The sequence below is a fragment of the Notothenia coriiceps genome, unplaced genomic scaffold (assembly GCF_000735185.1).
Source record: "Notothenia coriiceps isolate Sejong01 unplaced genomic scaffold, NC01 NC01_scaffold00034567, whole genome shotgun sequence".
NCBI classification, from domain to species: domain Eukaryota; kingdom Metazoa; phylum Chordata; class Actinopteri; order Perciformes; family Nototheniidae; genus Notothenia; species Notothenia coriiceps.
In genome coordinates this window covers 46,306-58,584 of record NW_011367268.1, presented here as the reverse complement: position 1 = coordinate 58,584, position 12,279 = coordinate 46,306, and the positions used below count along the sequence as shown (strand labels likewise).

General features: G+C 44.2%; 1 protein-coding gene across 1 annotated transcript in view; it reads right to left on the bottom strand.

Moving 5' to 3' along the window:
- The window catches only part of atm (ATM serine/threonine kinase), a 32,154-nt gene that overhangs the window by 17,348 nt on the left and 2,527 nt on the right, over positions 1-12,279 (bottom strand). The window contains exons 7-23 of the mRNA XM_010790815.1: positions 11,572-11,810; positions 11,076-11,245; positions 10,790-10,968; positions 9,652-10,023; positions 9,033-9,230; positions 8,576-8,677; positions 8,209-8,443; positions 7,997-8,128; positions 6,757-6,882; positions 6,275-6,364; positions 5,975-6,158; positions 1,502-1,695; positions 1,337-1,416; positions 1,084-1,239; positions 788-863; positions 198-328; positions 7-69 (exon numbers count right to left, since the gene is read on the bottom strand). Of these exons, the coding sequence (XP_010789117.1) occupies positions 7-69; positions 198-328; positions 788-863; positions 1,084-1,239; positions 1,337-1,416; positions 1,502-1,695; positions 5,975-6,158; positions 6,275-6,364; positions 6,757-6,882; positions 7,997-8,128; positions 8,209-8,443; positions 8,576-8,677; positions 9,033-9,230; positions 9,652-10,023; positions 10,790-10,968; positions 11,076-11,245; positions 11,572-11,810 (2,727 nt within the window). The remainder of the gene's footprint in view (positions 1-6; positions 70-197; positions 329-787; positions 864-1,083; positions 1,240-1,336; positions 1,417-1,501; positions 1,696-5,974; positions 6,159-6,274; positions 6,365-6,756; positions 6,883-7,996; positions 8,129-8,208; positions 8,444-8,575; positions 8,678-9,032; positions 9,231-9,651; positions 10,024-10,789; positions 10,969-11,075; positions 11,246-11,571; positions 11,811-12,279) is intronic.

The following is a 12,279-nucleotide window of genomic DNA, read 5'->3' as shown; positions in this document are numbered from 1 at the left end:
GCCTGCTGGTGTTTCAGCGGCAGCATCTTCCTCTTATCCAAACGTCCTGGTCTCATCTCAAGAAACAACCTGGTCCAACACAGAAAAATAAGTCAAAGAGAGACGAATATTTTAACAAAAGATCATTTGCACTGGTCAGGGGCTGAAGAAACATTTAGCAGACATTTTTAAAATACGTTTGAGGAACACCGTCTCACCTCTCCACGGACATGGCCACCAGCATGCGGACCTGGTGGTGTGCGTCGGCGAGGTGAGAGGGGAGGAGGACGGACACGGGGCGATCCTCCTCTCTGATGCTCAACACCGCCCACTCACAACACGGGTCGGCCTGTCAGAATCACAAGAAGGGGCGATGCTAAATCAACAAGAAAACAATCTAGACAGACAGGTAAATGAAAGTGCTTTTGATTTTGGGATAACAGTTAAACCTGATCATGCATCAGTCATTTAATGAATTGCATTTTAACAGCATGGGCAACTTTGAGTAGTTCTGACTTTGGGATCAACAAAATGCAAAAAGTCTGCTCATCTTTAAGGTGCTAGAAGCTTCAACGACTCCAAACTGGAGTAAAAAAGGGTCGAAGCCTGCATGAATCTAAGTGTGCCGATATCTTGTCCATCAGTTTGTGCACATAAAACATTGAAAGCAGCTTTAAAATGGTGACACTTAAGCACTTGCGTCAATGATATAACCGAGCCTCATAATCCAAGTCAAATATATAATCAAGATAGAAAATCAGTATTTAATGGTTGCGCAGATACAATAACTTCCTCTGTGAGAGCTCACCTCCAGCAAGGCAACCAGGCATCTCACTAAAGCGGCTCGTACAGCTGCAACACATTTCCCCGTTTGGCTCAGGAAACTGAAACACAGCATGGCAATTGTGTTAGCTTCAAAAACTGAAACACAGACAGTGGATAAGAATTCAATGTGTGATTCATGCTCTCTCTTTCTTAAACTGCAGCCATCCCTTTAAAAATATAATGAAACCTAATCACTTAAAGACTATGATTTCCTGTGACAACCATTTTACATATTCAAAATAATCTGCATGCTTATGTTCATAAACTGATGCTGCTGACCAGAATCCAGACAGCACTTGCAGCAGAGACCCCTGAACGTGTCTCATCTCCTCTGGGATGTGTTGGGTTTTCCCGAGGCTCATGATGGAGGGTAACAGACCCAGCAGGACAGCGGCACAGATCTCCTGGTCCTGACGGTGCAGAGAACACAGGTCCCTGCGCACACAGCACGACAAACACATTCAAAACACAAGCTATTTGATTTTACTGATGCTTTTTAGAATAAAACTGTATAACAGAAAGATTTCCCTACGCTAGAGGACGAAGCAATGTATCAAAATCCTCCGGAGAGAGCGAGTCCTCCGCAGGAAGCTTCTTCAGCAGGAGCAGGTACTGGAAGACAAGCAGACACAAACGCTCATCAGATGAACCGTCACTGCCTCTGAAGACTCTCTCCACAGCAGCTGCTGCGACCCACCATGTTGAGGTGCAGAGCCTTGTTGAAGTCCACCTGCTCGGCCAGCAGCAGCAGCCGGCGCCGCACCTCCTGCGGTTTGAAGAGCAGAGCGTGGACGGGCTGCATGGAGCCGCACTCACACAGGAAGTCCAGGACGGCCAGCAGAGCCAGGTCCTGCTGGGCCAGATGATCCTCTGCTAACAGACTCTTTGCACCTAACGGAGGAGAGAAAAACCAACATTATAATACTTTTGTATCATATATCATATTTTGATCAGGTCCTATTCTGCTATTTTGGAGTGTTCCCTTTCCTGTAGGTTTTTGTGCATGTAAATGGTCTGCAAAGGCTACAACCCCAGAGTTCCGTTTCTCTCCCATAATAAATGCTACCAAATGTTGTCTTCCCCATTCAGATCACGTTATCTGAATGTGGGCCTTCCAATAAACTTTGAGCATGGTACACCTGGGCCCAGGAGTTCAAAACTTTTAATCCCTATCTGATCAGATCAGATTTGGATTTTGGGGAGTTCAAAACCAAAAAACAGGATTAGGATGAATTTGATATCCGATCAGATCAGGAAATCCAATCAAAGCTTTAATCTGGATCAAATCTTCAAAACGGGTAGTTCAAACCAACAACACAGGATTGGGATCAGTTTGATCCCAACAAACTGGATTATCCTGATCCCACCAGAGGGGTGGATTTCCAGTGGAAGTGAATTCGTTATCAACTCAACCAGTGAAGGCGGTGTTCTCGCCCCCGCTCCTGGTAGGCGTGTTGCTTGATTCTAGCAGGAGCCGCCTGGCTAGGCTGTCCTGTTCAACTTCCTTGCTTAACCCAGCTAGGTGTGGGCCTGTCCATCTGCTGAACAGACTCTGCTGTGGGACGCCTTGGCGTCTCCCCAACAGGAAGGACCTCTTGTCTCAGTTGGAGGGTCGGATGTGGCACCCCGACCCCTGCCGCCTCCAGCTGTGGGTCTGGCCACTGAGCGACTGCATAGAGTCTGTCAGGAAGACTATTCTCAAATGCTAGGGCACCATCTACTCGTAGGCAGTACGAAAACAGGTGGAAACTGTGGTGCCAAGGGCGAAATTAGGACCCAGTATATTGCTCGGTGCCTACGACCCTTGAGTTCCTGCAGTCCCTCCTGGACGACGGTCGGTGTCCCGCTACCGTCAGGGTGTATGTCGCTGCTATATCAGCTCAACAAGCAAGGGCTGACAAAAGCACAGTGGGAGCCATAGGTTGGTATCCCTCTTTTTAAGGGGGAGCTCTGAGGCTTCGCCCCCCGAATATCCCAAGGGCTCCTACATGGGACCTGCCCTTCGTGCTGGATGCCCTATGCTCGCCTCCTGTTGAACCTTTGTTACAGGCAGAACTGGAGTGGCTCTAAGCTAAGACTACTTTCCTTTTTGCCATCACCTCAGCAAAGCGTGTAAGCGAGCTTCAGGCCTTGTTCGTGAACAGCTCGTGTCTGAGTTGGAACTCAGATGGCTCAGGTGTCACCTTATGGCCGAACACAGCGTTCCTCCCTAAGGTGCAAGGACATATGTGCTGCGGCCACATGGGCATCCCAGAGCACATTCGCCAGATACTACAGGGTGAATGTTGCCGCCCCTCACCCGCTGGGTGTGGTCCTCCTGCAGAGTCAGCCTAGGCCATCCTTATAGGGGGAGTATTCAGACTTCCTCGTGACTCTGTTGGTATAGGTCATCCAGAGCTAAAGCACTAATGGCGCGTTTCCACTGCAGCGCTGAGCCCGGCCTTGCTTGGCCTCGTTAAGCCTCGTTAGGCCTTGTTAGGACCGGCTCGCTTTATGGAGCGTTTCCATTACAGTTTAGGAACTGGGGTGGTATCTATAGTAACGCAGTGTAGGCGGAGGGATCGGCTTTTTGGCGGGCGGAGCGACGCTGCTTAAAACTGCTGTGACGTCATCTTCAATGCGACACAACACACACAACAATGGAGGATGTGGAAGCGATCGTTTGCTTGTTTTTGCTGTGCGGCTTCTTATCACAACAAAGAGGCGGCTTATAGCAAGACGAGGTATAGAAGAAGCTGTCGTGGGAGTTTTGGCAGTCCTACAACGCCGCAGAGACTACAGGACGACTCAAATCACTACTACTTCTTATTCTTCTTCTAGACTACAATGCTACTTGGTAAGCTAACGTTCGCTAACTAGCAATGTGTTTAGGCTCACGCTCCCTACAGTATACGACCAAAGTGTTTCAAGTATTAATTAATTGTAGCTACCACTTATACGTATTAAAATATGTATGCTTTTGTTTGTGTATTTCAGAAGAGGAGGAGGGCAGGGACATACGAGAGGGTCTGATGCACTACCTGAATACCTCAAATGTATAATGTAATACCTAAATATTCATTGTATTGAACATAAATCTTCTTTTTTTCACATACACGTGTTTGTCAAATGATTTAAACAAAAAAAAGTTATCAAAATTGACTATTTAGTAAATATTTGAATTTGAAGCACCAGTACTTACTGCCCCATAATAATAATCTAATAAATTAAGATTGAAACAACAAAAAAGACCAAATTATGTACCAATAAAAATATAGGAACACACATGGACAAAATTTTTTGGGAACCAGAACAACCCAAAAAAAAGTTAAGAATAAAAACGATAAATAATAACGATATTTTTTTAAATTAGAAAAAACAGGGGGTTTTTTGGGGGGGGTTTCCCCGTTTTCTCCCCTTTTTTTTTGGCCCCTTCCCCCTCCCCTTCTTTCCCCCCCTTTAGACCCCGGGGTCCCGTCCCCCCCCCTTGCCCACGTTTGGGAGGACCACCCCCAAGGGGTCCCGTTCCCCCCCCCCCCCCTTTTCCCTTTTTCTTAGGCCCCCCCGGGGGGTCCCCCCACGTCCCCCCCTAGGTTCCCGTGGAAAACCCCTTTGGCACCCCCCTGGAACCCCCCTCCCCGGCCCCTTTTCCCTTCAAACCTTTTTCCCGGTTCCCCGGAAAAACCTCCTTTTTTCCCCCCCCCTCCTCTAGCCGAAGTTTTTTCGTTCTCTGGGAAATTTAATTTTCGGAAAAAAAGGACGGCCCGGTTGAGGGAAAAACCCGGTTCAAAAAAAAACCCCCGAATCCCCCACCCCTTTACCCTTCCCTTTTTTTAACCAAACGCATCGAACTCCAGGAGGAGATTTTGTATTGTTAATGTATAAAACATTACCATAATTCTTATGTACTATTTATTTATTATGTACAATCATTTGTAAAGAGTTAACATTAGGAGCAGCCACGATCTGAGTTTGTTGGTGTAACGAAATATATAAAAGTTTCTCTTTGTTTTCTTTTTTGATATGTTTCTCTCACCACGGTGTCGCGAAATTATAAATGAACGTGATATAAAAGACAAAAGACAATAACACAACGTGTACCTCCTCGGGACACTGGATTCTAAAAGTAACAGTTTTTGATGTGACATCGATGACAAGCATACTGTTTATTTTTTTGGAACTTGGACTCCGACACAGAAAAGTCTGTTTGGTAGTATTATTAGGTATATAATAAAATACGACACCTATGAAATCGGAGGTAGGTACAGAACGTCAAAAAACTGTAGACGTAATACTTATTATCAAAAACGTGACAAAAATGTGAAAACATAAATACAAATATACAAACGAAANCGACAACACAGGATTGGGATCAGTTTGATCCCAAAAAACTGGATTATCCTGATCCCACCAGAGGGGTGGATTTCCAGTGGATTACCAGAGCAAAATGTACTGTACAATTTATTTTAAAATATGTTTCAATTTAAATAAGATGGCAAAGTTTGTTAACTGAAATAATACACACTTTTTAGCCTTCATGGGAAATACATTTTATTTTTCCATTTTTGCTCACGTTTGTGGTGGCCTATTTTGTTTTCAACCAAATCTTGATGACATAAATGTTTATGCTCATAAAAGTATAACAGCAAAGATTGTTAATCACAAATGTAATTTAGATTGAAGTAAAAATATCTTCAACAAAAAAAAAGTCCATCATCTGTCATCACCTTTCAAAAGTAATCGCGGACAATAGATGTCTGCAATGTGGTCTCTTGACTTCCTTGTATTATTTTTCATATCCACTAGATGGCGATCGGTAGGATTATAGCACTAATATTCAGGATCTAGTCATCTTGAAAAATCGTAATCTGGATCAGGCTGATCCTATCCTGAATTGCTTTGAACTCCAGGGACAAAATCTGGCCGACTTGTCTGATCCTGGATCACAAAAAATGGGATTTCAAAATCGGATCGGATCTGATTGAGATTAAAAGTTTTGAACTCCTGGGCCCTGGAGTATTGCAATTTTTATCGCTATCTCCGACTTTTATTTTATTTTATTATTATTTATTTTTTAATCTTTCAAATTGTATCAGTGTCCTTTGCTGTGAAGCGCTTCGAGATTTATCTTGGCAGATGAGAAGCGCTATATAAATTCAATGTATTTATTATTATTATTATCTCTTCTCACCCGGCCCACAGGAGCCCTCACTGCCCTCTCCCTGCTGTCTGTGGGTCCCGTTGCTGCTGGTGGACTCATCCCCCTCCTCAAACAGGTCGATGTCGTCCCCTTGTTGAGTTCTGGTCACGTCCCAGTCCTCCTCCATGTGATCGTCTTCATCCAGAACACTCACTCTCTTTGAGACACTGCTTAGCTGAGACAGGGAAGGAAGTGAGTTGAATTCATCGTTTCAGTTTGTGATTCTCTCTTTTTATTTAATCCTAGGCCACTAATATCTGCTTTGTATTATATACAACATTTTTATCTTACCAACAGTTTGCAGATCTCAGCCAGTTCACTGAGCAGACTGGCCGGCAGAATCATAATGAACAGAGTGGACCAGATGGGGCAGATTTTATCCTGGGAAAAGAAGAAAGAAATAACTAATAGCTCTTGGAATCCTATTTTCAATATGTCAGTGTTGATTGGCTTGGTATTGAGGCTGTAGGCAGTCCAAAAAAAGAAGGTGCCAGGGGCTAAGCATAAAAAATATGTGCTTGACTGCTTGCATTCGTTTTTACCATTTAATCCAAAAGGCCGGCAAAAAAACAACCCATTCCAGCACCAGTTACTGTTGGTGCAATTGCAAGCGCCATGGATGTGTAATTGTGGTGGAAATGATGGCGATTACAAGTGCGATGGATATTGCGGTCAACAAAAATCTTCCCGACTCACTGACCATGAAAAACCAGTCAGGTGTGTTACATAGATTTCAGCTTAATGCATCCCATGATGACGGAGGCTTTCGTCACCTTGTTATTTCTGCAGGCTGACTGTGTGCAGAGCTTCATGACGGACCTCAGTGTGCTCATGGTTCCTTCCTCTGCCATCTTCACTTTCACACCGGAAACAAAACCGCTGAAGTCCCGGGCCAGAGCCTGGTGACAAACACACACCGACACACTTAATACATGCTTTGACAAATTATTTAAAGAGGCTCTATAATGCTCATCTTAGGTTCGTATTAGTATCTTGTTCCTCTACTGTGACCTGTCTCCATGCTTTAATGTTCAAAAAGCTATTTTTCTCATACTGCCTGTGCTGCAGCACCTCTTTTCACCCTCTGTCTGAAACCAGAGCCCAGTCTGCTCTGATTGGTTAGCCTATCACGTAGGATGTGTAGGAGCGCTAGCCAATAGAAGTTACATCAGTGGTGAACCGCCAGGGCCTTCAAGGTGTTCAGAGAACACCCTGGAACACTCGATTTAATTTTATAAAGAAAATGTATGTAAAATGAATAAATGAGAATGGTATCTGTGTTGTAGATCTGTAATATTACAGTGTTACGTTGATTTGTTTGACCTTCTCGGACCATGCACTACGCATTTCAGTGGTTTTGTGTTAGAAAAGAAAGCAACCAATCAGATCTTGTTCTGGGTCTCTGGGTAGAATATCCTTCAACCACTGAATGGGAGCGTACCTTTGGATTGACAGTTTGATCAACCAATCATATATTGATTTGTAGCCAATGGGCGTATTCTTTCAGAGTTTCCCTCGGTTCCAGGGTGCTCCAGATTCTAGAAGGCCCGGTAGTTAACTGGCTCGAGACAGAGAATCTAGATAAATGCCACGAAGAAATTCATGCCGTTTTATTGTTTTTAACGTTGAAATGGCAAGTGCAACAGGTGAAGATGATGTTGTTGCGGAATTGTTGCGAGTACCCTTTTCAAGACGACAATTCAGTGAAAAGAAGGACATTATAACGGCGGGGACGGGGCACGGCGGCGGCGGACGGGGACGGGAAGTTTCTACATAAGGTCCAGATGTGATGGACACGGTTCGCCACTGTGTTACATAGTGATGTCACTATGTTACGGAAGTAAACAAAGGAGTCTAATGGAGGTGTTTTAGGCAGGGGATAACATGGACAAGAACCTTTATAACCAACTACAGGAAACGGAAAACCAGAGAAAGCAAAATAGGGCCCCTTTAAGAAGCTGGGATGATTAACCACCAAATAAAGGAATCTCCTGGGATGCATGAGAGCGTTACCTTGGCTTTAGTGAAGAGCGGTGAGCGGCAGGCCTCCTCCTCACTCAGAAACCCAGAGGACACGTACGCTGCTAAAACCCCTGTCAGCAGACTGAAGCAGCGCACCAGACACTCCGGAGGGGTCGCCTGAGACTGTGGGAGGAAGAATCAGAATTAATACATGTTTGCCACTTCAAGAGTAAACACACATCCACACAAACACTTCCTCTTACATCCGGAGAGAAGCAGTTGAGCAGGTTGTCCGCCACACAAAGCAGGGATTGCTCCAGCTTGTTCCTGAGGCCGGGGACGACGGCAAACTGTCCGTCAGTTTCAGACGTCTTCACTGATCCGTCGAACTCTTGCAGCGGTGAGGGCAGAGTGTTGAAGCTGAACTGCAGGTAAAGCCTCTCGATCTCTTCCAGGTTGTCTTTACCGTTAGAGGAGGTTTGTTCTTGAAAAAAGGCACTTTAAAAAAAATGAAAATGTAATTATTCTTCGCCCAAATTCAACATATGACACTTGGATTGTGTAACAAGGGGATGTTAAAAAGGTAGATTTACCATCATGTTAGTAAACACTCGTAACACTTTCCCTCACCTCTCTACCCCTTCAGCACCCAGCAGAAACTTCAGCCCAGTTCTGGTGTCCTTCAGGGTCAGGGAGACCAGGATGTTCGCTATTAGATTGTACGGAAAGTCTCTGCAAAAAACATTATAATCAAGTATATTTGTTACAGACCTGAATCTTAAATCAAAGACAAATAGATGTATCTCATGTTTGGAGCTTAGTTCCTGAGGATGCATAAGAATAAACAAGGAATTAAATAATCACATAAAAAATAAGAATTCAATTAGAATTAAATAAGAATAAAGAAAATAAGATTACAAAAATAATACAATTAAGAACAAATTAGAAATAGAAAAATACAATTAATAGCCAAATTAAAAGTGAGTCTTGCGTTGCCTCTTAAAAGTATGGTTTAACTAAATTGTTAAAAACATGATTCAATTATAATGAAAAGGCCAATAGAAGAAGACCTGAGCACGGTGCACACCTGCATATGATGGGGTGAGGTCTGGAGCTCTCCTCCATCTCATCGCTCTGATCGCTCATCAGCAGCCAGGCGATGAGGGTCTCCTTCAGGTTCAGTGATCCTTCTGAGACCCCCACACAGTCCCAGCCCGAACTGGGGGTGATACTTTTTGGGGGCGAGCACTTTAGCAGGGATTGTGCTAGACAGAGAGCAGCAGCGCTGTGGATACAAAGAGAAAAGGGCTACTAAAAGAAAAATACATATGCAGGAGAAAAAATGATTAACCGCTGATTGGTTAGCTTGCTGGCTCTGTTGTGATTGGTCATCCGATAAGAGATGTCCCGCCCCTTAGCCTATATTGTACAATGTGTTAGAGCGAGCAGCCAATAGAGGTGCAAGTGTTCGATGATGATGTCACTATGTTGCAGAAGTAAACAAAAGGAGTCCAATGGAGGCCTTTCAGGCAGAGGGGGGGCGAGTGTGTGGGAGAGAAACTCCATCTGCAGGGAACAAAGGGGTTTTAGCCTTTGCAGACCATTTACATGCACCAAAACCTATATAACACACTACAGAAAGGGAAACCCTAAAATACATACATGGCCACGTTAACAAATGTAAAACTGTAAGGACGGAGACTCACTGGGACGGTTTACATGCTGATCCAGAGAAGAGCTTCCAGAACTCTCTGTCCATGTTGATCAGCCCCCCGTGGACGATGGAGCTCAGCAGGTCCAGGCTGAGGGCATCTGTCTGGGGAGAGCTCACCCCTCTCAGGGCCAGGAGCCAGACCCGCCCCCACAGCCGGGACAGCTCCGCCCGGTGGACCTGGGTCCTCTCCGGGTGGCGGGCCTGGCAGCAGGCCACCTCCGTCAGGCAGCGCAGCACGTACGGGCCCCTCTCTCCTCTCCGCTGCTCCAACAGGAACTGAAGCAACACGGACAGCAGCGGGACCAGCTCCTGGGACGGCACCATGGACGGGTACTTAGAGGTGAGCACGGCTGTGATCTGCAGCCTGAGAGGAGAGGAGAGCGTTTCAAAAACTTTACAGGATCTTGAGTGGGTAGAATCAGAGAAACACCAGGCAACACTAAAGCAACTCAAATCTCTCACCAGCAAAATACCTCGTCAGTTAAATGCCATTTTACGTTTCATTACTATACGATACAGTATTTATTATCATTATAGTATTACGATTTCGGCGATTAGATAAAATATAAATTATATTTCATGCAACTTTTGTAACATTTCCATGACTTTTCCAAAACTTTGGGAAAAATATTTTTTTCCATAACTTTTTCCAGGGCCTGGAATCTGCATTTTGAATTTCCATGACTTTTCCATGTTTTTAATGACCGTAAGAACCCTGCTCATAATAACCTGCATTGTGTGTACTTATGGCTGCACCATTATTGACCTACTTTTCACTTCTAAATTGACATGTATATATATGTAACATATCCATAATTACACATATGTGTATATACTGTATGTTGACAATTTAAATGTATACTGCAACTTTTTTTTTACAAATTGTATTCTTACATTTCTTTATTTTTATTATTATCATTGTACATTTATGTCTTTCCTATCCTGTGTCTCACCCTTGTTCCCGTTGCAGCTAAAACACCTGAATTACTTCCATACAGGAATCAATTAAGGTTTATCTTATCTAATCTTAAAATAAAATGACCATTACCATTTGTATATTAAATGTGTAGTTTTCAAACATACCTTCACAATAAAGAAAATAAGAATAAATTGTATTGTGATTTTCCTACCATGGTATGACATCAAAGTCACTGTTCTGCGGCTGCAGGTGGTCCCGGAGGACCTCCCAGCCCAGCTCGATGCGGCGCCGCTTGCTGGCGGCTCCTTTGGTGGGACTGCTCATGTGGGAGGCTCTGAGGGAGGCCTGGGTCACCTCCAAGACGTGGGCGTCATTATCCTCACTGAACAGCTGCATACAGGAAACACAAGAAGGAAAGGCAGCATTTTAAATACTAATTATATTATAATCAACATCAAATTAATTATTGTGTTTTCCTGTTTGCTGGTCAGTGTTACCTGATGACAGATGTCCGCTGTGAGCTCAATGAGGTTGTCTTTGACGGCTATGTGTCTGGTCCCTGTGACGTACTTCCCCCTGCTGCCTAAATGGCTGATCTCTCTGATTAAAGCCTCGTACAGGTTGAAGAGCAGACTGCGCCACCGGCTCCAGTCCTCAGCATGAGCTCCTGAAATATGAGAGAAGGGACAACTAGTTAATGGTTGGAGTTCCTATCATGCTTCTTGGGGTTTTTCCTTTCCTGGGTGTCATATATAATTTGTTGTGCATGTAAATGTCTGCAAAGGCTTAGATCCCATCATGTTTAGTGTCTGGGCTTATTATTAAGCTTCATATAGCTTATCAGGGGGTCCCATTTCAAATGTCTCCATTATGTTTTCTGATTTTACTTATATTTTTAAACTGTTCATAAAAAAATTAATCAAAAGGAAATGAAATGAAATGATTATTACTCAACAACAAACCAAAATAGTTTTAAAGGAACTATCACCCCACCTGTATCCTGTGCCTTGGCTCCTTGGGGGTGGTGAACACAGATCTGCAGGTTGAAGAACTCCACGATCTCCTCTTTGAGAGCCGCGCTGGGCCTCATGTCCGCCCAAACATACAGGACAGACGGCAGGAGCTCCTCTCCCAGCTGACACACCCTCATCCGACAGTTCATGGCCGCACACCTCAAGAAGATGTTGAGAGCCGAGACCAGGTGCTCCAAAACAGTCAAGTGTTTCTCCTGCCTGAGCAACAGGATGAGGAGAAAACAATGATTTTTAAGATAGCACTCAAACAGTGTTTATATATTCTGCTCATTTACAGGTTCATATTTCTATTCTGTGTCTCTACTGTGACATGTTTCCATGCTTTAATGTTCAAAAAGCTCTTTTTATCATACTGCCTGTGCTGCAGCACCTCTTTTCACCCTCTGTCTGAAACCAGAGCCCAGTCTGCTCTGATTGGTTAGCTGGCCGGCTCTGTTGTGATTGGTCAACCGCTTACAGATGTTCCGCCCCTTAGCGTATCACGTATAATATGGGAACAGCCCCAAAATAATAATAATAATAATAAATTATATTTCTATAGCGCTTTTCTTGAACCCAAAGACGCTTTACATTTGGGAGGGAGGGTAGACAAACAAAACAAAACCAAAACCAAAAAGAAACAAAACAGAAAAGCAGTCAGGAGGAAGTTGGTTGAGAGGGGGGGGGG